Source organism: Heliangelus exortis, chromosome 14 (genome assembly GCF_036169615.1).
Source record: "Heliangelus exortis chromosome 14, bHelExo1.hap1, whole genome shotgun sequence".
Taxonomy (NCBI): domain Eukaryota; kingdom Metazoa; phylum Chordata; class Aves; order Apodiformes; family Trochilidae; genus Heliangelus; species Heliangelus exortis.
The window spans coordinates 15,058,863-15,083,877 of record NC_092435.1 but is presented as its reverse complement, the minus strand read 5'-3'; the positions used below and the strand labels follow the sequence as shown (position 1 = coordinate 15,083,877).

Here is a 25,015-nt window from a genome sequence, read left to right as displayed (position 1 = left end):
AAAGTCGGAGGAAACCTGCAGGCTGGTCTGCTCTGTCCTTCGCCTCTCTAAGGAAAAGAAGTTGCAATTTAAGTACAGTCTGTTCAGTGTTTGATATTACCTTAGAGATCAGTTTGAATCTGTAAAGGTAGAATCTTAACTGCTTTGAAGTTGATGGCAAAACTCTACCTTTTCTGCAGTGGAATCAAGATTTTGCTGTGAATATGGTCAAGCAGTATGCTTTAGCTGTACATGATACTTGTCCTGGAACACAAAGATTTGTTCTCAAGGTAGTGTGCCAGATGGAAAAAAATCTTTTGCTGCATTTGCAGTATTTTTTCAGATTATTTTTAAGCATCGTACGATTTAGTTTCTCTCTCTCCATTCAAACAGAGGTTACCATTTGCCAGTTTGACTCTGGACTGTGTGCTCCTTATCTTTGCTGCCTGTAGAGGCAAATCCTAATCTAAAGAAGTGTCTTAATGTGGTGAGGACAGTAGCAGGAGGAACGTTCTTGAGTTGCTTAATGACAAGAAGGTGACTGGAGAGCAAGCTTTGGAATCTGTGTAGGTAGCTGGTTGTGAGTGACTTTGTGGTTTTAGGGCATATCTTCCCCCTGTCATTTTGACAAGGCATAATTACTGCTCTTGATAAGCTTGGAGTGTTTAATAGTGGCCCTGGGTTTCTTGTTCTTATTTCAGTCATTTAGCCTGCGATGAAGAGAGAGTGGAGGAGGCAAAGCTGCTGGTGTCTCACGGGGCAAGTATTCACATTGAGAATAAAGAAGAACTGACCCCACTGAAAGTGGCCAAAGGTGGCTTGGGAGCCATACTTAAAAGAATGGTGGAAGGCTAGTGGGGACTTGGACTTGATTCTCTTCCCTGTTTCACTTGTGTTTAAGACTGAAAAGTTTGTATTGTGGTAGTTCAACTAGGATATCATGTATGGCATCAGCATGGTAATAAAGTGTGTATCTCTAGGTTTCCTTCTAGTAGAGTGCCAAAACAACTATTTTACCTCCTGCTAATTAAACAGTTATCCGATTTTTAAAGTATTTTTCAAATATCTTGCAGTTTTCTTTCAGTTTACAGTATGATCTGTATAAATGCAGTCATTCCTTCTATTTCAAACCCTAATAGAAGGATTATTTCTTGCAAACAACAGGACCAAAAATGCTTTAGCAATTTAAAGTCAATTTTATTCTGGAAGCTGATTCTGGAGTCTTTTGGGTTTTTCCCCACAGCCTTTGTGATTTGTGTGTGATTTTAATGTTTGGAGGTTTTTGTGTGTATTGATTCTTTTCCTTCAGATTCTGAACTACACCTCTGTCTTTGTGGAGCTGGCTCAGTTACTTAGGTAATTGTATCCAGTTTTAGTCTTGGTCTATTCAAGTGAGCTCTGGGTGTTTAAAGCTTTTCTGTTGTTATCCTGTTTCTTTGAATCTTTAAATATATGTATTTGATTAAGTGCACTTGGACTACCTGCAGAATGCTGCCACAGCTTAGGGTTGCCTCTTCAAGTACACTATCATTTGGTGGATGTCTCCAGATCCTTCTCTGGGATGTACTTGGACTCTGATTTTATTTCCTGTGAATTTCTTCTTCTGTTCTGTTTGATTCCCATTATGTGGAGCTTAAACTTGCAGTTTGCCATCTTATTTTGTAGCAGAAGCCTGGCTTAATCTCTGTTTACCCATAGCAAATCCTGGTATTAAGTTATTAGAAGGCAGAGCTAATGAGACTGATCAGTCTGAAAAGTGACCTTCTGTTCTGATGTTGGTAAGATCACTTCTGACAAACCCTTCTGCACAAACAATGCTGGTGAAATTCTGTGAAGTAAAGAACTTTCCTAAACAGCATTCTTTGGTGTTATAAAACTTTATTAAACTTGCATTTAACACAATGAACATTCTACACTTGGGGTGTGAACAAGAAATCAAATGAAACTCTGCCATCCATTACACAGCATCCATTACAACTTGCTTGTTCTTCAGCTGCAAGGAAAGGGTGAAATGGAAGATGACAGTTTCTCCAGCTTGACTTGTAGGGATTAAGGTAATGCAATTTATTTTGATAAGCAAGAAAGAAACTTAGAGCCAAACAGATCTCTTCACCAAGCACTTGAAGTCTATCCTAGAAAGCAAAAAGCAGGTTAAATTTCACTGAGGGGAGCAATTGAGAGCAGGGGGATAATTCCATGTCCAGTGAGCTCTGCCCATGCAGACCTTGCTTGAAGGAGGAACCTGACTGAGTAAATGCTTCTTGTACAATGTGCAGGCACTGCTGAAAGCTTCAGCTGAGGAAAACTGAAGTTAGAATTCTGCATTCATCCTTGATGTTTGTATAGCAAAAAACCCCTCAAACCTCTGACCACAGCTCTGTAGCTTTGTAAACCCACTTCCCTAGGAGATGGTGGCTTGAATGTTGGCTTAATATCTGGTTTCCATGTTAATGATCACTGCTCCATCAGAAGATAAATGGGCCATGCAGAACATCTGAAGCAAATTCTGAAAAATGCTGCTGCATCCTGCATAGCCCTGCAGGGTTTCTGAGCTACACACCGTGGATCAATACCTCATTTGGCTTGTGCTTTGCCCAGAGCATCAGTGGAAAGCTAGGAACAGTGCCCATCCTTTTTAATAAACACTTTTACAGGAGAGAATCTTCATAATAAGTACAAACATCTGCCAGAAGGCTTACAATAATACCTTAATATGTTAAGAAACTCCAAATAAATGTTTTCCTTACCTCTCTCCTCACCCCCCACAATCTAGTTAGCTTCTTATTTTTGCTTTTTGTTTTAGTTTTATTTTTTTTTAAATTCACACAGGTTGTTAAAGGTTTAAGATGACATTAATCTAGAACCTGTGTTCAACTGTTCTTTCTTGTTACATAAAGATGTTAATGTAACTGGAGCAATTTCTACTTTTTTAGCAAATGTAAGACCTGTGGTGTTCTAGAAAGATTGTGTTATCTCTAGATGTTAATTACAGCCTCACCAGTGCAACTCCTGTCTTACTGTAGCAAGTTAGGTAAGGAATACATGCAGAAGAATTTGTAGAGGTGAGGTTAAGGAAAGATTTAAAAATTACAGTGATGACCACATAATATATTCCCCTCTTCAATCACAGTTGCAGAGATGTGGAAGTTGGAAAGCTGTGGAATTTAGAGAACTAACACAAGTACAGCAATGTTCTGAAGATAGTTGCTTGTGTTTTCCCACAAAGGGCAAGAGTAAAATAATGCCTAGGAATGTAAGAGAAGAAATTTGAAATTAATGCCAGTGTCAGCCAAGTTGGGGGCTTCTTTGGATGAATAGTTGAGTTTTCACAAGTATTCACAAACCTTCTAAACCTGGATTTAAAGATGTGTTTGTGCATTTACTTGGCTGCTGGCTATGAGTGTGCAGGTACCACTTACCTTTACTCTTGATACTTTCACATACAAGAAATAGTCCAAGTTACAATGGGTGAAAGAAACCAGGAGAAAAAAATAGCAAGAAGTTTTTGCTTAGTGGATGGGACAGTTGCCTGGAAATCATCTCAGCACAGGAATCAATCAAATCTTGTAGGGTAGGCAGTATTTTCTTCTAAGTTTTGAAAGCAGCTGTGTCTGCATCTCATCTTACTTAACATCTGTTTCTCCATTCTCATGACATTGATGAAACTTCTTTTTACTTTTGACATGCAAAATCAGATCCTTTAAAGACTGCAGGGTATTGGCCATGGTGGTTGTTCTGGGTGCACAGGGAACATGAGGTTGGCCAACACTGCTTCTGGAGAAGACTGCTGTGGTTCAGAACTGGATGGACACATACAGCTTTACAGATAATTGACTGGAAAGCTCTTATCTTGTTAAATGTTTCAGCCCGTTTCCTAACTTTGCAAAATAGGTTGGACAAATGTGGATGAAAGTCTTTTTATACTTATGTATAATAATCACTAGAACATAAATGAAATGTGTTTAACTTAAAAAGCCAAATCTGCTATTCACAATGTTCATGTGTTTCCATCTCCAGCCCAGTAGTTCACAATACAAATGTCTCTGTAAATTTTAATCATGCTTCTATGTTAGTCCAATGACAACAATTTTTGTTTAAAGGGGTCCAAAGCTGTCAAGGAAAACCGTATTAAAACTCTAGGCTATTTCTTCTTTTCCCAATTCTTTCTTCTCCTCACTGTCAGGTGTCCCGGGGGCTGCAGTTCCATCACCACTTGGGTATTCAGCTGTTGCATTGCTTGGTGGAACTGTGGTCACAGGGATGTTGTCTTCATTAGGTACCTGAACATACTCTGCATTGGACTGTTTCTGAGTCATTTCTCTGCAGGAAGACAGGATGAGGATTGTGATTTCACATGGTCAAATCCCATCTACACTCAAAAGAATGTCTCAGTAGTTTTGTTATCTAAACAGCAGTCCCCTCATTACAGCAACTGTTCCAAGAGCACCTTAGCAGGCTCCAGCATCACTGCTGCTCAGCCAGGAAGAGTGGCAGAGTGGTAGATAATGATCTGCATCACTGTTTTAAGTGATCTTGCTAGAGTAAGATAGATTTTAGTGTTTTTAAATGCTAGGCTAGGAAAGCAAATGTGGAAACTGAGTGCTGGCAAACAGTGTCTCAGGAGGGGCAGCACAACACTAAGCTTGGTGTGAGCTTTCTGAGAAATTCCATGCAGGTCCAGTGTCCCATTCAAGGGCATTAAAAAGAGAATGCAGTCAAAAAAACTATGAAACCTTGAAAAATATTTTTAGCAACAAGTATGGAGTCCATTTATCGTATTAAAACAATAGTAAACAAATTTTTAAGCACTTTCATATGTAAAACATATCAGATGCTAGTGGATTATTTCAATGTAATGACGTTTATTAGGATCCAAACATTAACTTAGATTTTAATGCTACATCAGTTGAAAGCAGAAATCAGGGGCATGAGTCTGCATTAGCAGAATTCCCTGTACCTGTGCTATAGGGAAGTGCCCAGGTGACATAATGTTTTTTGCTGGCCTCAGGTGCATGTATTCATTTAGTATTTAACATCGTGGGGCTAAGTACAGGCTGTGTAGTAGTTGAGGTCACCCCTATTCTGAAGATTTGGCAATGTAAAGGAAAAAACAAGCAACAGATGAAAAGACATTTCCAGAGCAGGATCAAAATGGACATTCTGGGTTCCATTCTGTTGCCTATACTTTTTGTCTTCTGCCATTTCAGATGCCTTAGAGTATCCCAAGTGTGTGTCCTTTAATTTCAGAGAGCACTGAACTGAGCCCCCTGTGTTTAAACCCAGTGATACACAATCCCAGTAAATCTGCTGTGGCAACCCTTTGCTGTTCTTGTTTTTCACTTCCTCCAAGTGCCATCAACAGTCATCATTAACTTTTAAATATTAAAAACTGTTTTTCTGACTTCCCACTTGCTTTATGTTGTTTAAAAAAAATTACATTTTCAGTACTGCTAAGTGGCAGCTGCCTGTAAACATAGGGAGGAGCGTCATGGTAATTTCTATTAAAAGAGCAACAACTTAAAAGTTACACAGAAGCAAATATTCTGACTCTGGAAGCTTTCTCAAAACCTGTATTTTTTACTCTTCAAAACCACTTAAGTACATTTGGCTTTAGTTCTGGATCATCAGCAGTTCTTTACATAAATAATTGTCTTAAAATGAAGCAAACAGAAACTCTTACTGCATCTCATTACTCGATGACTTCTTATTCTTTGCCTTCTTGGTTAAGACCCAGACAATAATGCAAATTATAGCAGCTGCCAGAATTGCTCCAATTAATGCTGCAGCAATAATACCACCATCTGAATCTGGAAAGAAAAAAAGATTATTTGAATTTTTTAAAAAGTATTGTAGCAAATTCCCATGGAAATTTAGGTGAGAAGACTTCAGCAGAAAGACAACATTGGATTGAAAGAACTGGAAAACTGCCTGACAGCTGTATGCCAAGAGGGAGGCCAAAGATTCTCTAGGAAATAGAGAATTGTGCTTTTATTACCTTTGTTTCCTCTTTTTGTTAATTAGCTCCCCATCCCAACAAACCCCATGTTTATGCTCAGCTAAGGGAAACATGAGGCTGTCAACACTGGCAATAGTCTAAAGCCTTTGCTCTTCTATCCTTGCAAACACACTCTGAAATTCAGATTGCCTTTATCTCTGTCGTTCAGATGTAAAATTCATGCTCTGATCATTTGTGAGCCCCCCAAACCTTCTATTTCTATTTCATTCCAGCCTCTGGCTCTGCCCTGTGATTTTCATTCTGTAGATCACTGAGTAACTGAGGGATCATGTCAGGGACATCTCTCCTGGCTGGCTGTGCAGTGTGTGTTGTCTCTTGCTAAATGTTACTGGTTACATGACAAATCTGCAGGCAGTTGTGGTTGACCACTGCTTGAGAACAGTCAGGATAAAGTTGATCACTGCTTGAGGGCAGTCAGGGTAAGGTGTATTTCTGTAACTGCTGTATTTTTAGCTAGTGGTCACATCTACAGTGCCCCAGTCCTTGTACTACCACATTTCAGTGATGATTGTCCTCTGTGGGGCTCAGTGGGGCTGTTAGCTGGAAGAAATTGCTCTAAACTCCACATTTTTCAGTTCTCAGTAAGGGATCTGCAGTTAGAGCCAGCTTCAGCTCCTGATCCCAGGGGGAAATGGAGCTGGAGGTATTAAATGACTTGTCTAGGTCAGGCTAAATTCTGGGCATACCTGGATGCAAACTGGAGCTCTCCAAAGCCTACTCTTGTTGTGACTTGAAAAAAAAATCTGTTTTAAAGTTATTACAGCATTTTCCCTTGAACTGTGCAAGTTGCCTATCAAAGAGGTGATTATTTCAGGCATCACACTTACGTTTTGCAGTCAGGTCAAGCTCACAGGTGCTGTTCCCCAGGAGGTTGCTGGCTACACACCTGTAGTACCCAGTTTCAAAGGTGGTGAAATTGCCAAGGTAAAGAACACCCGTGGCTGGATCTGTGACAAACAGAGCAGGTCCACATTACCTTTGCATCCCATAGAGGGAAGTGGGTTTGTTTTCTTGGTAATACTGGAGTTACTGAGATTAGAAATGGGGTTCTGTGATTATTCAGTGATTTGGGGGGGATTTATTCTTTAAGTAAAACTCATTTACCTTCCTTAAAACTTACTACAGTGAGTTCTGAGTGTAGTAGAACACAAGCAGTGGGCCCCTGCTCTGCACATCAGTCTGTGCTTAACCCACATTGGTGCTGTTGTGAGTCAGACTTCACAAACAGAAATGTAATGGGGACTGAAGATTTTGGGGATGGAGGTCTTAGCACCTGAATGAGAAATTGACTTATTCTAAGTGTAAGTTCACTCAAAATTCTGAGGGGAGGTCTAACAATATAAACATTTTTGCCTTTTGAACATTTCATAATAATTGCATAGGCAATATTTTAACATGCCACACAATTTTTATTAAAATTGTTGAATAAGTGGAATATGTGTGTTTGTGACAGCTGCCAGTTGATTTGAAAATTAAAAATACAATTTTGTGACACTGACTGTCAGAAGAGGAGGGTAAGTTTTAACTGCCCTGTGTGATACAATGTTTGAGGTGGCTGGCACTATGGAATTCCAGATCCTGAGCAGGGTATGGTAGCCCTGTGCTTACATACCTGGCTGTTCAGTCACAGGTTTGAGGGAGTTCCCATCCACTTTGTACCAGTGGTAGGCAGGGTGAGGCAGTCCTTCTTCACATCTGCATAAGAGGGAGATCAGATGGCCTTTTTCAGGCACACCTTCTATTTTGCAGAAGGGTTTTGAGGGCTTGACTGTAAAATAATAATGAGAACAGTTATGCTGTGAGTACACACCCAGGGCTGCAAGCATCCAACTTGAGTTCTGGTACTGTGCTGCTATGAGTAGAGAATTGGACCCCTGCTACAGATTTCCACCCGAGAGCAGACTCTTGTTTATGGATCTGATCAAAGGCTCTCCCATGAAGATCTGAGTAATATTAAGTATATGTATGTGGCTGAGGGAATATTTTTATTAATTTTATTACTTTTTTTTTTTTTTTGCATTTGCACCCAAAATATTATTACGAGGGTGTTTAGATGAAGACCATCACTTACTTTAATTATAATGGGGCCAATCACTATTTATAAGACACCATTCTGTCACACAGCAGCATTGTTTTCTTTAGGGACACAGCAGGAGCTTTGCCACATAAAAGTCAAGGCTTGATTCTTCAATCTGTTGTAGTTGTGGAAGAAATAAATTAACTACAGTTCTGTTAAAAAATACATCTGTTGTGATACCATTTCCTCACTTTGCACACAGGAGGAGATTCTGTCCACACTTTCACCCATTATTTTTTATTTCCTACCTGTGCTTTTGTGGTTCTTTACAGTGCTGTCAGTGGAACTCTACCAGCAGCAAACGCAGCTCAATTTCCTGTGCTTAACTGAACAGTTTTTGCTGGTTTTCATGTGAAAAGGAAAAGCTCTTAGGCAAATGCTCCAAGATTTACTATTTGTTTGGGAAATTTTAGATGAGAATTAACAGCAGTACTTTGTTTTTTCAGGGATTGAGTTTATATATGTCTTTTTCTTATTCCTGCCACACCAGGCAGATGGTGTTGGAATCGTGCTCATATGACTTTCACTTATCACTCTGACCAGGTATAAATTCTCTGTAGAAAAGCAATGATTACGTGGGGTTGGTACAAACTTTTATCTTGTTAGAAAGGAAAAGATCTCATTCCACTGCTTTTCATCCTTTCTGTCCTGCATGGTTGAGCTATAGATTTCTTCCATCCAAAACAGACTTTATACAACTTCCATCCAACACATGCTAAGTTGAGTATCTGGGGATGGGGGTGAACCAGAACCCTTGGCTGTACTGCTGCCTCTCCCTGGATTTACACAAATCACCCTGACCAATAGTAGGTAAAATTAGTAACATTTTGGTCTTTGCTAGGGCTGGATGTAATGTCTTCAGAGAGAAGTTGTCATTGCCAGCTGAAAGGGCTTTTTATTTTAATAAAAGTTTGCATCACTTTGTTTTCCAACATCAAAAATGTAAGGAAGTTGGTTAATTCCAGCTACCTGCTTACATTGGGTAACTTTTTGAGAGTGAATCCGAAGGCTGCTAGAGGGAGAAGATTTTACTGCAGGTCTCAGGTCTGCTTTGTCTGGAAGGCAGGGGGCAGCCCAGGCTCTGCCTGCTCCAGAGCCCTTGGCAAACATCTCTGCCTCAGAGAGCCCTTTCTCTGCATCATGGGTCTTGTTTATCACCATCCTGGTATTCCCTCTGCTCCTGTGTATACTGAGCTGTGAATTGGGGTTTCATAATCAGGGAAGAAAAGTATAACCCAGCAGCAGGAGGGAAGGGAACTTACCCAGCACACTGACAATCACAGATTTTTGGCTCTGTTCAGCATCACCCTGCGGGCTGAAAACTTCACAGGTGTAGGACCCGGTGTCAGAGGGCTGCATGTTGGAGATTGTTATTGATGCATTCCCTGGACCCGCTGCAGCTGTTATCCTGTTCTTAAACTCTCCATAGGAGTAAGACTGGCCTTCTGAATAATAATAGATCTGTCATAAAGAATCAGTTGTTAGTTTAATAACAAGAGATCTGCTGCTTTGTTTGGTACACAGAATGATTTCTGGTTAAGCCAAGTGATGTCACCCCTTCCCATACCCTCCCCCAAGAAAGCAGAGATGAAAACATGCTACATTTGTAAATATATTTCCAATAGTTCTTAAAAGACAAGTTTTTCAGAAATGGGATTGTTTGAATTTTGCAAATGGGGAGTAGCTAGGTCTTTGTGGGTACTCCAGTTGCAGACTGATGCATTTGTGAAAACAAAGGTGAGACCATTGGCCATCATATGACAATTCTGTGAAAAGATGTGAAGTCCTGCACAAAGAACAGTGCTGCTATTTGAAGCACCAGTAGTTTGTGATACTATTCATAAACAGCTCAGTAGAAGATTGTGATGAGAATGAACCTGTTGTAGCTGCAGAGCTTTGCTGATACAGAAGCTGGCAAACAGAGAACTGGATTAATCCAGAAGACATAGGTCTAAGCAAACCATGTGCCTGTTTTTTTGGCAGTAAATTTGGAAGCAATAAAAATGCAGTATGAGAACACCAGCAGAATCATCACATGTGCAATTAGAGCAATCATGCTGTTCTCCTTGTTTGTGTGATTGGGGTCAGAGTTGGTGTCATGGACCATCTTAATTTTTTGAATTTATACCATAGGTGGGAGTCAAGAATACTTGTTGGCCTCAGTGTTTGAGATAAATTCTATTTGAGATCAAGTTCTCCTTTTGCAAAACAGTAAAAAAAAAGGTTTACCAGAATTAGAGACGTAATAAATGTTTCTAAGGAATGTAACATTTCCTCCCACAGAAAAAATTTGCTGCTTAACATTGATCTCACTGACTTCAGTACCATCAACAGTACTTAACAGGAGGAGTACTGTAGGAGTAGAATTGGCCTTCCACACTCAAACCTGTTGCCTGCTGCCTGAAATGAGAGGTAGAATTGTTCACTGTGGGCAGTCTGAGACTTGGGGCCTTGAGTGTCTTTAGGAACTGCAGTATCTCACCTGCTCCAGGGTAAATGTAATAGTTCTCAAGGAATAGTTCTCTGTGCATTCTAACTCTGCTGTGAAACCAAGATCTGAAAGAACAAAGCTAATGTGGAAAATTATGGAATCTTAATTATTTTTGTCATGTTAATATGTAAAAGTGTTGTGTAAAAGTGCTAGTACTTGGGACAGGGACAGGGAGTATGTTGCCCTGGGTCTACATGCACAGACTCTATTGTCTAAGCACAGTGAACAGTTCCAGTGTACTGAGTCATTTTTTTAAGCTGGTGAGGGGTGACCATATAGAGTTACAGGTTGAGACCCCAACATTTAACATTGTCCCTGCTGGCAGCATTCCAGAGTCAGCAGTGTAAATCCATTAATTGGACTGATAGCATGTTTTTTAATGGAAATAGATGGAAAATGCTTGTAGGAAAAAGCTCCACAAACTCCTGTGAAATGCCATTCACACTTGGCTAGTCTCAAATTTTCCTTTTAGTCCAAGTTCCCTGCCTTTAGGGATGCTGCAGGTCCTTAGGCAAGAAGTGTAATTCACTTTACTTTGCAGATCAACTGATTGCATTTTGAATTAAGAATATTTATTCTCTAACTCTATTTATCCACCCTGATACAGGGTTGACTGAGGCCTTTAAGCAATATTATCAGAAAGCCTTTATTAGCTTAAGGCAAGCTACACCCCAGAACTGCCAGAGCACAGCTGCTTTGTGCAGTGATAAAGCTTTGAAGTGAAGGTCAGAACCCAGCCTGCACACCCAGGACTGCAGCTTGGGCCCTGTCTCAAGTACAGTTTTTCCTGCTTCCCAGCCAAGCTTTATCTTTCCCTGCCCCAGGATTACAAACACCAGGTACAATTGATGCAGGGCTCCCAGTCCCAAAGCTGCCAGCACGTGGGGAATGGGAGGAAGTGTGAGAGGTTCAACAGCAGCAGATAGGGTTGGGAAGTCTGCTGGAGAGCTGAGCAGCCTCCCCAGTTCCCATTGGTTGTGTGCAATGCCTTCAGGTTTTAAAAATGATTTTATGCTTTGCCTGTGTCTAGAGATGGACCTTGGCTGCAAAACTAGAGTCTGGGTGCACGCCCTTGTATTCCACAATTTTTTTTGTTTTGTTTTGTTTTTTGTTTTTTTTCTTGTTCTGGTTTGGGTTTTTTGTGGGGTTTGTGGTTTTTTGTTTATTTTTGATTTTTGTGGGTTTTGGGGTTTTTTTCCAACAATGAGCATAAATGCAGTGAACATCTTAGGGAAATGCATTCAATTCCTCTGCAGGCTCCTGCCTGCTCTCTTCTGATCCTCTTTCTGAGGATGATGTGTACCTCACTAGCTTGGGAGTTTATTGCCCAAAGGAAGGTGGTAAATACCAAAAAGGCTGAGTAATGTTGTGATTAATTACTGAGTGTGAATCTTGTCCCAGAGGTGTGACCGCGTTGTGTGCACAGGAAATTTCATTTAAGAGGAACATGTTTCAGTTAATTGGCTCTGAAGCCATAGCCCATTTTGAACAATACCCATTTTAAAAAGGGTATTTTAAACACTTGGTTCAAGTGTTTTTATGCTGTCTTTGAAAAGTTGCCTTTCAAAAAGCTGAAATGAAAATCTGCAAAAATTATCCTCTTCTGTTTCAAAAGTAAAAAACTTGTTTTCTGTTAAGGATACAGAAGACTTTTTATTTTGGGACAACTGACAGCTAATGTTCCCTCCTACAGACATACATCTCATTGACATTTCTTTCCAGTTTACCTAAAGTGTCCCTAAAATGTCTGTATGGGAAAACTATAAATTTAGTCAATGGTAGCCTTTGCCTGGAAGCCTTTTTAATTTGAGGTGGTAAATATATTTAGAGCATGATATCTTGAATATATATATAAACATAAACCCAAACAAAACAAACAAAACCCCAAAATCTGCTGTGTTTCTCTTGAAAAAAACAAGCTTTTTATGTCCTGAAGCAAATCATGAGCAGCTCTAGTGAATCTGATGATTTACCAGAGTAAAAAAAAGAATTGAGGATGAAGTAATGATCTTTTCTTCTCATTAGCAGTTAGTTTGTTCATGCAAGTTTTTATAGAATGGTGCCTTTTCACATTTCACATTCCACAGGGAGCAGCTGCCTGGGATGACTAATCAAACAACTGACAGAAAAAAAGAGCAGAGATATTCACTCCTACAAATGTTGTCCCTGATGACACCACAATCAGAAAAACTAGTTACTGCAAAACAGTGAAGTTGGCCAGAAAACATCTCCCTGCCCTTACAGATTAGTTGGGTTATTCATCCTAAAGCCACTCATGTCAGCAGCCACCCTTCCCTGCTTTCTAAGACAGTGGCACAGTTGCTCTGCATTTCCACAGGCAGTTTCTGCTGCAACCAGGAGAAGGATTTGGGCTCCTGAACTTCTGATGCAGTTGAGTCAACTATTCATGTGCCTCTCTGTGGGAGCTGGGTTACAAACAGAACAGGGGATTGGTAATGATCATACTTGTTTGCAAAAAATATTTGGTAATTTCAGTGTATTCCAGATCCTGGAGATAAGATTAATTGTGTCCCCTGTCCTGAAGGATCTGATACATGAAATTTCATGCCCTTTCTTTTCCTTCAACCTCACTTGTGGGAAAGCTGCTCCTTTTCTAGTGTGAGGGTGAGGAAAGTGCTTGTCTGCAGAGGAAGGAGTTAGCAAAGTTGATGCCAAGTTGCAGATTTTCAAAGGCTGATGGATGTTAGGTAGAGAGTGAGGAACCCACCCACAGGTTCTCTTTATGCAACTTCTATAGAAAGATCTTCCTCAGGAGGTGGGGGCTGTGTGTGAAAAAGCAAGCAGTTAAATTAGAAGAAACATGCACCCATCTGCTTCCTTTCTTCTTGAGGCAGGACAAATACATACTAGAATTTGCATAAATCTATGTCTTTCAAATGTCTTTGGATGAACTCATTCAAAATTTCCAGGTGAAAATTCCTCCCCCCCTCCACCTCCTGGTGTCATTGCATCACATTGCTGGCCATGCCTACTACATCAGGCTTTCAGAACTGTAAAATGAGATGTAGTTTAAAATGTGTGACAAAATGTCCACAGCAGTCTCAACTTCCTGACTGGGGGGCAGTTTCAGGACATGACTTCCTTACCAGTACCTGTCACTCCTCCAGCCCCTTCTCACTTCCCTCTTCAAGCAGATGCAAAGCTATCACCACCCCTCCTGATGGTGCTGATGTGTTCAGCATCTGATTCACAGCCCTTCCCAGAGAAGCTGTAAAGCTCAGGTGTTCAGGTTGTCCCATCATTGGGTTGTTTTAGCATTTTCTGTGGAATGTTTTCTGAAGCTACTAGAAAAAGAACCATTAAAGTCTCATTCTCACCAATAAATGCAAAGGAGGAGATTAACAACTGTACTGGGTTGAGATCATGATCTCTTTTTGAATTTGGAATACAGGCAATTTATAAAATAACAACAAGGGAAAGAAGTGTTCATCACTCCCTGAAGCATCTTACCATCTAATTAGAGAGCAAGTTCTGCACACTCAGAGTGTTAATTAAAGCCCAAGGCTCAGATTCTGAACTTGTCCAGATAAGAAAGCTCATGTATACACTGGTTACTTTGATCCAAACACCTTTTTTTTTATCCACAGCTTCTTTTTACACATTTCTGACAAAACTGTGATCTGCCAGACTGTGGTGGGGTCTTTATGTCCTGCTGGGATTTTTGGATGGGTAATTGAGGATGTTAATAATAACATTTTTACAATTGCACATTGGTAGAAGAAAGGGATGGAGTCAGAAGCCTTCAGAGGATTAATCATGCAGCATCTTTAACTGGTACAAAATGCTTTTGAGGAGCAGTTCTTTCATGTTCTCACATCATTCTTGTGGCTGAGCTATTGGTGAATAATTTCTACAGTGCATCAAGCACAAACCTGTTTTCTCAATGTTTTCTCTTGGTGTAGCTGCTCTTCAGCAACTACTAGACCTCAGTTTACATTGGGTGGTACCTTGTCCTTCATGGTGAGACAGGAGTCCCACTGCAGTCAGAGTTTGGACTAGATGATGGCTGAGACATTAAGCTGACAGATCAGAGGAAGCCAGTTCAGCAGGCAGCTGAGTGTCCCTCTCTACCCATCACATCTCAAAATGTTGTTATATTCTAGAAAGGAGATCCAGGATGTGTTTGTTGGGTTTTGGGGTTTTTTTGCTATGTAAATTTGTAACCCCAAATCTGGGCTATCCAGATTTGCTCACATTCAGCCCAGAGGCTCAGGTAGAATATTCCTGAAGGTGGTAGTCAACCACCTAGAATAGCTCTGGCAAAGAAACCAACAACTACATCCAAAATCATTTTGAGAGAGACAAATGCAATAAAAGATTTGAGTTAAAAATCCTGAGTGATGCATCTGATTCAGCTTATCTCAGTCTTGTGCTGGTTTGAAGATTTTAATCCAGAAGGTGATCAGAGGTCTTACAGTTGCATAAATATAGCAGAAGCTATTCAGTTTGTTTTTTACTTTTAAGACTGTGGGGATTTTTTTCTTACCTTGTATCTCCAGCTACATCTTCCCCGTGCATCTGTGACATACACCATCTTTTGACACTCATTGACTGATTTTTCATCCATACTCAGAATACCACGACATGGGGATTGCTGTATTTGAGCAAAAATGTGCTGATCTGAGAGTTAAATGAGACTTTAAATGTTCCCCCAATATCCAAGAGCCTCTCCTGCACACAGCTCCCCATCAGTCCCATCAGTGCAGCTCTCAAGGGCAGGGTGCCTCGTGCTCAGTAGCTTTTGCAGAAGGTGTCTGAAGCCTTTTCAACAACTGGATTTGACAAAATCTTAGATTTCTAAGTTTTAACTAAAATCAGGCAACCTGAGACTGAAAGCTAATGTTTGCTCCAAACACACCAGCTTGTCCAAACACACACAACCTGTTCACTTTCTGCTTGTCTCCACTTTCAGTTGTGTTCAGTGTCTACTTCAGTGTATCAGTTTATCTCCTCTCTGCAGACTGTCACCCCAGTGCCAGAGATAACCAGCCACAGGCAGTCCATAGCATGCCTGGTGACATCCCAGGGGTCACTCTGACTGCAGTGACATGACAACACCATCTCCATTCCTCTACCTTGGGGCTGTAGCCTCTTCTCTCCATGAAGCTGTTCCTTTCCCATGCCTGCTCAGTCATCCAAGTGCTAGATAAAGCTTCATTTTAATCACCTCTAGGCAAAAAGAAATGCTCATGTGTCAGAGAGGCCCTTTCCAGCAAGTTTTCCTGTATTGCTTCAGGAGGTGCCCTGCAGAGGATCATCCTGGCTTGTGGACTGGAACAGGCAGCTCTGCTCCCGAGCCAGCATCCCTCACAGCCCTGACAGCCTCTGCAGCACATCTCTGCTGCCTGTGGCAGAAAGCTTCTGGTGAGGTCTCAGGAAATGCTGGTACTACATGGGGAGGAACTGGTTCTTTCAATGGTTTTTAGGGGAAACCTCCCCTCACAGGGCTGGCTGGTCCCTGGCTCTCAGGTGGTGGCCCAGGGCCCATGTCTGTGCCTTCCTTTGGGCTGGGAAACAGAGTTGTGGCACTGGCACTGCTGGTAATCTCAGTCTGGGCTTTTGAGGGGAAAAGAACAGACACAGTTGTCCCTGAATCACTCTTCTTGCATCTCTTTCCCTTCCTGGGCTCTGCCACTCTGTCCCTGCTCCCTCCTAGGACAGCTGGGAAAAATGGTTCATCAGGCTTTGAGGCTGGGTGACAAGACTTCTCCTAAGGGACAATGCCATCTCCTCTTTATTGTCTGCAGCAAGTGAAACCCTCCTTACCCCTATCCACAAAATGATTCTTGCTTTGTAGTTCAGTGGAAAATAAAGGCTGTGGCAGAGTGAAAGCCAATATGTAAAATAAATAGAAGATGTTTGTGCTGCTATATGCTGCTGACACTCTTCACTTGCCCATCAATAGTTTTATCAAGGTGTCAATGTCATGTTTGGCCAATATTTTGAGCTTGGTTTGTTGGGTTTTTTTTAGAGAATATTTTCTCAAGAAGTCTATCAATAATTCAGTTTCTCTTACAATTAACAATCATTCATTCACTTAGTGAACTGAAAAATTCAGTCAAGTGTTCTTCCCTGGCCTTATCCTGGGTAGCCACACAGTGGCTCTGATATTTGCACTTATTTTACCTGTGGGTGGCCTGGGCTGGAGACTCCAGCCCTGATGGTGGCCCTGATGAAGTTCAGGAGTTGTACTGAGCTTTGCAAGGCTGTAGCCTTGCCTGTGCAGAGTCAACAGCAGGCTTCAATCTTTCAAACATTTACTGAGGTGCTTGATTTACACTGAGGCCAGCCAAGTGACTCAGAGCATGAAATGAAGCCCAGATGTTGATCATAGCAGGGGTCAAGATTTCACCTTCTGAACCAGACCATGGTGGGATGTACTCTGTTACCCTGGGTGAGATGAATAAGTAGTGTTTACTCAGTTTTTCTACAGGTAAAATAGAGATAGTTTAGTATTGGAAAGCTCTGAAAATCCTTGGCTGGGAGTTATTCTCTAAAAAATTAAATTTATCATGAAAAAGACATGTTGCTAAGTGGTAGATGGCAAGAAGAAGAAGCTAAAAATACATATGGCATCCTATTTTCCATAGGCTGGTATTTGCATTATGTAGTTCAGATGAGGGGATTTACTTCCACTGGAGAATCTTCTCAGAAACAGAGCAGAGTTAGGCTGGAAATTAGTAAAAAAATCTTTATTCACACACTATCTATAGCTGCACTGACTTCAAAACAGCACCAGGGCTCTTCCCCTGTGTGCTGCCTCCCTTTTCCTCACCCTGTCTGTGACCTTCCTGGCTGTGGTGTTTCATCCCCTCCCCTGTAACTGCCACAGCTTTTTACTGGTGAGCACCTGCACCAGCATCCTGTAAGCTGGGCAATGTGTGACAGGATCCAAAGCCTTTTTAAAAAGGCTGTGACCTCTATATATTATGTCCTAAAATCTAGTAATCTAAAATGCTTCCAGGCAAAGGTATCATAATGACATAAATTTGCCTTAATTTGTTCCAGCATTCTACAGTTTGCTCTATTATTTGCTGCCCCTGGAGAAAGGGCCATATTTTCAATGATGTCACTGAACATTATTTACTAAAATCAAGATTTTTTTTTTCACCCCAAAAAATTGTTATGAAATATGTCCCATCTGCTTAATCTTATTGTGAATATACTACCTGAGTCATCACAAAATGAGCATCAGGAGATCTAGCACTTACTAAGATGGTCAAGAATACTTAAAATTGTAGCAGGTGTGATAAGAAGACTTTTTTTTTCAGTTTTTTTTTTTATTATTATTGTAAGTCTCCAATCTTCAAATATTTGGCAGAAATTTTGAACTTTAAAAAATGGAATTTGAAGATGGTATTAATTTAGTTGCTGAAAAAAATTGAAAATTTGAATAGACCCAGAATTTTCAACAAACTTTTTCAGGGAAAATATATGCTAGTTATAAGGAAGTGTTGGTTTATTAGTGACATTTTAGAATAATAGCTCATAAAATGAAATAACTTTATCCCATTTAAAATGCAAGCTACTGTTCTAGTGTTCATTTTAGGAAAGCATGGTGCCAGCCTTGTCAATTTAGTTGTTTTCTCATCCTACCAGCATATTAAATAAATTTCTGACTTGCATTTTAATATTTTTTAATCTAAACAATGAAAGCCAAACCTGGAAATCTCCTCCACTGCCATGCACTTGTTTCCTGCTTGGAACAAAAGATGAAGCTTAACTTCAGCTACGTGCCAAACAAGCAGGGCAGAGCCAGGTGTGTAGAAAGAGAGATTTTTTTTGTTTGTTTAAACTTGCAGCAGAAAACCACCCACACTTTCAAACCCTCAGCCCTTTCTGAAGCTCAGGAAAATCACCAGCCTGAAACAGAAATTGCAGCCACATACTGCTGAGGGTTCAGAGGGAGGCTGAAAAATCCAATTTCATGTTCAGCTGTGTTGTGTAATTTCTTAAACCTTATTTTTCACAAGCAGCCCCAGTCTTTTCTTCCCGGTGTCTGCATTAACCCAGTTAATTTTATTCTGAATAGGTTCCAAATGGTAAGGAATTGCCAGGCTGTGCTAGAAGGATGCAGGGTCAAGCAATAGAGGACTGAATGGGTTGCTAAAAGCATTTTAAATAGAGTAGTGCCCTGGTCCTGCAGCTCTCCACACACATGCACCCTCCAGGAACATCAGCACTCTCAGAGGAGCAAAGGGAATCCTGGAGCCAAGGATAAGCAGAGGGGGAAATTTACCTTGGTGTTCAAGGGACAACAGGATGGGTCACTAACCTGTGGCCTTTTCCGGATTGAACTGACTTTAATGAAAATGCAAATCATCCATTACAAATGCATGTGTGTTGCTGTGTGAAAGGGAATTTACTGTGAAATTAGTTTTGGATAGGGTGAAAACCAAATGCAGTTTTTCCCAGTAGTGTTTCTTACAAATCTCACAAGTCTGGCTTTCCCATGACCTGCAGTGGGAGCTGCAGAAGCCAGGGGTGAGTGCCCAAGGAACTGATCCATAATGTTTCCCTGATGTTTGGTAGCCTCACACCAGTTAATTCTTGTTGAGCATATCCTAAACCACCCATAGTATTTTCTGATTATAATCCTCAGGGGGTATTTTCTCATCATTGGCCATGGTTTACAAATGGTTTTCCTCTCCTGGATTTCTGGAAACTGTCTGATTCTCCCTCTAAAATACTTGCAACTACAATCTGCTTATTTCTTTTGGCTGTGGCAGCACATGAGTTGCATTTATTGTCTTGCAATATGGAAACTTTGACACATGTGAAATTAAGAGACCAACCAAATCTGGAGAAGATGGGCTTGATCCTATCACAGTGCTGGGCTTCCCACCTGAACCAGTGCTTGGAATAGATGATTTAACATATTGGATCAAAATTATAATATATTTTACAACTTCATACAACTCACTTAGGAAACCTGCAGCTACCACCCTTCTATCAATAATTCTTCATTTATTAAAATAGTTTTGACTGGAAAAAAAGCAAACTGTGAGTAACAACTGGTTTAAAAGTTTCAGGCAAGGTATTGGTCTGGCATTCAGCTAGAGGCAGAATTTGGGACAGACTCAGTGTTTGTACTTTTATCTGTGGCCATGATGTATATCAGCACTTCTGCCTGATGGTAAATTGCTATTTCTTACATACTGGCTGTTGCTGTTCAATGCCAAATATATTACAAATTGCATGGTCTGAAAATCACAGTCTGATATTGCTATAATTGATAAGCTGAATAGAAGTTGTGACTCTACCAGCAATGGCAGACCTCCTGACATAATATTATTGGGAACATGATGAACATGTGTATGTCCTGGTGAACATGACAGGAATATCATCAGTGTGAGCTGTGACACTCTTCTAAGTCAAACCTCTTTACACCAACTTCCAGGTGTAACACCAGGCAGAAAGACTGAACTTTTAGAAAAAAATAAGTTAGCACCAGGGTAAAAATGATGGGAGAGAAAAGGGACTGATGTCTCACAGGACAAGCCTGACACCAGGGCATGGGGAAAAAAATCAGTCACCTTCAGGGATGCATAACACTTCTAATGAGCATTTCTGAGCATTTCTTCTGATGAAGGAAGGTGGTGTTGATGGCTTAGCACCTGTCAGGGCTGAGCTGCTGGGAACTCATACCCTGCATGTTGTGCTGGGAGTGAGATCCAGGGATTCATTTTCTCACTGAAAATGGATATTCTTACTATTCATGGGTAGCTCTTGAAGCTGGGACAGTAGTGTGAGGATGCACAGGACATTACCCAACCCTGACTCATCTTTACAGCCACAGGAGGGGCTCTGGCAGTGGTCACAAAATCTCTAGTACGTGGTGTCCTTCACATTCCCCATGCTCCTGATACCCCAACCCAGCACCCATGGGGGAAAGGACTGGTGTTTGGCTCTGCTGCCTCTTGGGGTCTCAGGAAGGGCAGGGAGCATTTGCTTTTGGTCTGTAATTGTTCCCTTGCCACCCGTGAGATGCCACCAAACACCAACACGAGTTTGCTGTGGCAGATTTCCTGAGGTGACAACTGCCAAGATATCTGCCACTTCTTTGGTGCCAGTAGCCCACAGTTGTGTCCCCACATGGCAGCGACTTTGGGTGAGTCAAGGTGCTCTTGTTTGACCCTGCAGTGGGGACACATTGTCATAGGCAAGGGTGTCCCACCAGGAAAGCTGCCTGCACAATGGCAGGAAGTCTCTGCCAGACAAGAGAGGAAGGAGCTGGTCCAGGGGCTGGAGCACTCAAGTGATTTTTGGACACCTGGTCTTTGCTCTGCTTCATGCTTCCTGCGTGACTTGGAGCAAGTTTGAGCAGCTGAATCCTTTTTTGTACCCCCTCATAAGTTTCTAAAGGAGTTCAGGCATGCCAGGAGGAACTAGGAGCCTAGATAACTTTGTGCATCTACCCCCAAAATTTCATTGCAGCCCAGTTGTTTGTCTTTAGGGGAGGGAAGGCGAACATTACTTACCTCCCTGGTCTGGAGTAAGGATAACACTATCAAACATAACAAGATTCTTAGGGGACCTAAGGATATCTTAAATATAACTTCATATTAATAATAAAGAAATCTCTTACGGTGTGAAGTTGGCTCTCTTTGGCACTGTAAAAGCTCCACTGAATAAAGAAATTTCCCAGTGGTTCAGAACTCGTGTATGTACAGAGCAGGGTTGCATTTCCACCCGTGGTGACATTCACTGTCTTCTCAGGGACGGTCACCACAACACAGCTGATGTGGCCTGTGGACAGTAAGTGTGGGGAGGAGAGATCAGCAGGGCCAACCCCAGGAGCTGTGCTCTAGTGCCTTGCTCCCTACCTTACCCAAGAAACCCACAGGACATGGCTGATCAGCACAGTTTTCCTTGAGCTTTGTGTGGACAAAGTGATGGCAAGCTGGGAGTGGGTAAAAGCTAACAAGAAAAGGAATCCCCCAGAATTAGCCATGCCCTTAAAACAAATAAACTCTGAAGAAGTAGGGTTCCTCAAAACATACTTGCTCTCACCTGCAGAGACTTGCCTGCTGCACTTGCAGTGCTCTCCTGCAGCCTGCACTTTCATTTGCAGGTGTGTCTCGTCCTCTTTCCCACCCTTCTTGCCCTCTTTTCTTGCAGCTATTCTTTTAGATGGCTGTGAATCACCATCTCCCACAGTGTTGTCTCTTCTTTCAGTCTTACTTCTGACTTGGACTCAGTGGCACTGTCAGATTCTCCCACCCTGGAGCCCAGCAGCCTTTCTCCACTTTGCTTTTGCTGATTTGCTTTGTTTAGATTTCTTATGACTTAAATGACTTAATATGACTTAAATACAGAAGCTGCTCTTCTACACTGGAAATTGTCAAACTGAGCATTTTTATTACATGGGTTGTGAGAAATTCTGTGATTTCTTAATTCACAGACAAATTCTGTGATCAACCCTTTGTCTTGAAAAGCAGAATAGGAGCAAACAAAACTTGTGATCCTTGCCCATAATGTTCCCATCAGTCTTGGCTTCATGTTGATGAATGGAATCAAACACCATCTTACAGAATTTATCTATTTCTTTCCTCTGTATAAGTTACTAGCAATGTATATATATATAGAGAGAGAGACACAGCAACAAAACTGGAGGTGTCAGAAAAACATCTGAATTTCAGGGGTTTGTTAAATCCCTGAGTCGAGTTTTAAAGCTGCTCTAAAGATGCTGAAGGAGAATGTATTTCTTTTGCATGTGATGGAAAACAGAAGTCTTTCAGAGCTTTCTTTGCAGAACTGGCAAGGTGATAACTGCATGTTATAGTAACAGTTTTCACATAGGCTTACAGCATGTATGAAGGCAAAACATACAAAATATTCTCCTCAGTGTGTAATACCTGTGCATCTCACATTAGGGTGTTGCTTTTGAGAGTTTAAGCAGAAGCAGAACCTCAAGTAATACCAGAATAGCAAAAAAGCATTTTACTTTAGTAAAACTTCCTCAAGTAAGTTTAGAGGAGTAGTAGAAGCTCACTGCAAGGGAGAAAGGAATAATCAACTTTTTGTGTTGGTGGTGGCTAGGAGAAGAACCAGTGGGTTTAAACCACAGCAAGATCAAATGATATGTGAAGACAAACTGACCTAAATGTGTCAGACTTGCCCTGGGCAAAGAGGAGATCCCAGAGCTGGCTGCAAGTCCTGCTTGTCTTTTAAGTTCACAGGACCTTAAACCTTACTGAGGTCTAATATAAAAGCAGTGTAATACTATTTTAGATGTCTTAGCTCACCACTCTCAACTTTAAGAATTAGAGTTGGCCAGAGGGTGATAGTTTCTTGCCACAATAATACTTCCAGGTTTACATGTATTTATTTCTGCTCCTTGCAGGATTAAAACAGCAGTCTTTCCACACAATTCCATTCTCCTGAAAACATCCATTTTCCAGTCAGCTGCTCAGCGTATTTCCTTTATCATTCTCTGGTTTTGGAGTCAGGAGTGCCACAGAGCCTGGCTTGGTTTAACTTTTTCCAGAAGAAATTAATTTTAGCAGAAACAACTCCACAAAGCATTCTAGTTTCCATGACACTGTATATTTTAAGAAACACATTTAGCTGAAATAGACTTTGCTCTAGTGAAAATATAAAGCCCAGACCTACCAAACTTCCACTGGCCAGGGTGGCTGTTTAAAGCCATCACTAAAACAAAGATGGAGCTTATGACTGCAAATGGAGCAAACTGGACCTGCAGAACCTGTTCCTCTCCACGGAAGTTTAAGGGAGTTTTGCTCTGAATTTAATTCATTGTTTACGGTTTCAAACTCTTAATCCCATGTGATCCACACAGTCCTTTTGGTTTCAGTGAGAAACAGTGCATAAGCAAGAAGTAACTCCATGAAAAAGCTACCCTGAACAGGACCTTAACTTGTTAAAAGCAGTTGATCCATGTCTTTTACTCATCAAGATCATGGTAAGACAGCTGCCTTGCTACAGAGAAAGTCATCGCAGTTAAATGGGAATCTTCCACTTCCATGGAAATTCCATTTAATGCTGATGAAGGAAATCCAAGTTTGCTGATCTTCTCCTTGCCTCTGCCCCTGTCAGTGGCACCCATCCATTTGGACACATTAGTCTTAAACTCAGAGCTTTGAAATTAGAGGACATTGTTCTGAGAAGTGTTAGTACTAACAGTGAGTTTCTTTTCATTTCTAAGCCAAAAATCTGTGGAGTTTATGTGTGTGTGAGAGAGATAACATTGAAACACCACAAGCACCTGGCATCCAAACCAGATAATTCCATCTTGAAAAGAAAATATGGAAACTAACTTCCATTTTCTTTAGTGGGAACAGAGGCTGCTCATCTCCATGGACCATTAGACTTAAAATGTCTGATGCCTCTCCGTATATTAAAATAAAGCTTAGCACAATTAAATGTCCTTCAAACATTAATAATATTAATCTTTCATCCCACAATTACATCCTCACTTAACTTCAGGAAAATCCAAATTATTATTTGCATGCTTAAAGGTAAGCATTCCCAAAAAGGTTTTGTGTGGGGGTAGGACCAAAGCAGCATTTCCCAGGGCTATTGTTAAGAAACTGAATGTGAGAAAACCTAACCTTGAAATGCTTAAATCTTGATGTGAGAGCTCTTTGCCTCTTCCTGGCCTTAGAGTAAAGCATTAATTTAACAAAGCTAAAATTCTGTTCTTTTCTACCTGTCAGTGGTCTTCTTGCAGATTTCCACAAAATGATACAGCATCATAGCCACGATTTTCATTTCATCCTGTAATAAATCTCCAATGCTCTCCTAATTTGCCAGTCAGGTTCACTTGCTCCCTTATTTCAACAAGTTCCTTTATTCCAGTGCTATTTTGAGTAGTTTGTTATTCTTACCTGTAAGGATGGCTAGAACTGGAAAGATCTCCAGCATCCTTGTAAACTTCATCTTGATGTTGGGAGAGAAAAGAGACCAGGTGCTGCTTCTGACTTCGACTAAAACTCAACTGTTGTTTTTTCTAAGTAGGTTTTTGTTTCCTTATCAGCTGTGTATCAACACGTCATTAAGCTTATTCATTCTCCTTCTTTATCACGTGTGCCTTTCTCCTTCTGTAGTGGTGTGACTGCTCACTTGAAACTGTTTTGTGGGGTTTGAGCAACTGAAGGTTTTGTTAATAATAAACCCTTGAATCATAGAAGCCCAGATTCTCCCACTTTTGCCAAGGCCCTGCACTATTTGCCTACATAATTACTTCCACTGAGAGCAAGAAAAATATTTGTGGAGCTATTTAACAGTCAACCTGATTACTAGTGGTGGAGTCAGGCCTAATATGAATAAGGAATAATCTTTATTTACTATTAATTCTATGATTTCTTTAAAAAAAATAGGCACATGGAGATAACAATTTGTTCATTCATTTTCATTTTAAAACATATTTCTCATATGTTTTTCTTCTAAACAATGTTTCATCTATTTT

General features: G+C 40.8%; 2 protein-coding genes across 5 annotated transcripts in view; one reads left to right on the top strand and one right to left on the bottom strand.

Annotated features, from left to right (window-relative positions):
- Window positions 1-25,015, top strand: part of PSMD10 (proteasome 26S subunit, non-ATPase 10) — a 47,282-nt gene that overhangs the window by 2,481 nt on the left and 19,786 nt on the right. Inside the window, exon 5 of one of the 3 annotated variants that reach the window (XM_071757494.1) lies at window positions 12,651-14,915. The exons of 1 other annotated variant lie outside the window; for it this stretch is intronic. In XM_071757494.1, coding sequence (XP_071613595.1) covers window positions 12,651-12,774 — 124 coding nt within the window. In that variant the 3' untranslated portion in view covers window positions 12,775-14,915. Of the gene's footprint in view, window positions 1-680; window positions 1,838-12,650; window positions 14,916-25,015 lie in introns of those variants that run through there. One more of the 3 variants, XM_071757493.1, reaches the window with a different exon arrangement.
- VSIG1 (V-set and immunoglobulin domain containing 1) lies at window positions 1,838-24,550 on the bottom strand. Of its 2 annotated transcripts, XM_071757490.1 has the most exons (8): window positions 24,435-24,550; window positions 21,173-21,333; window positions 15,071-15,178; window positions 9,335-9,533; window positions 7,608-7,763; window positions 6,823-6,942; window positions 5,660-5,786; window positions 1,838-4,299 (listed from the first exon to the last, which is right to left on the bottom strand). In XM_071757490.1, exons 1-8 carry the CDS (start codon window positions 24,484-24,486, stop codon window positions 4,116-4,118), a joined length of 1,107 nt encoding a protein of 368 aa, XP_071613591.1. In that variant the 5' UTR covers window positions 24,487-24,550; the 3' UTR covers window positions 1,838-4,115. The 2 variants fall into 2 exon arrangements, with proteins under 2 accessions (XP_071613591.1, XP_071613592.1); XM_071757491.1 differs by lacking the exon at window positions 15,071-15,178.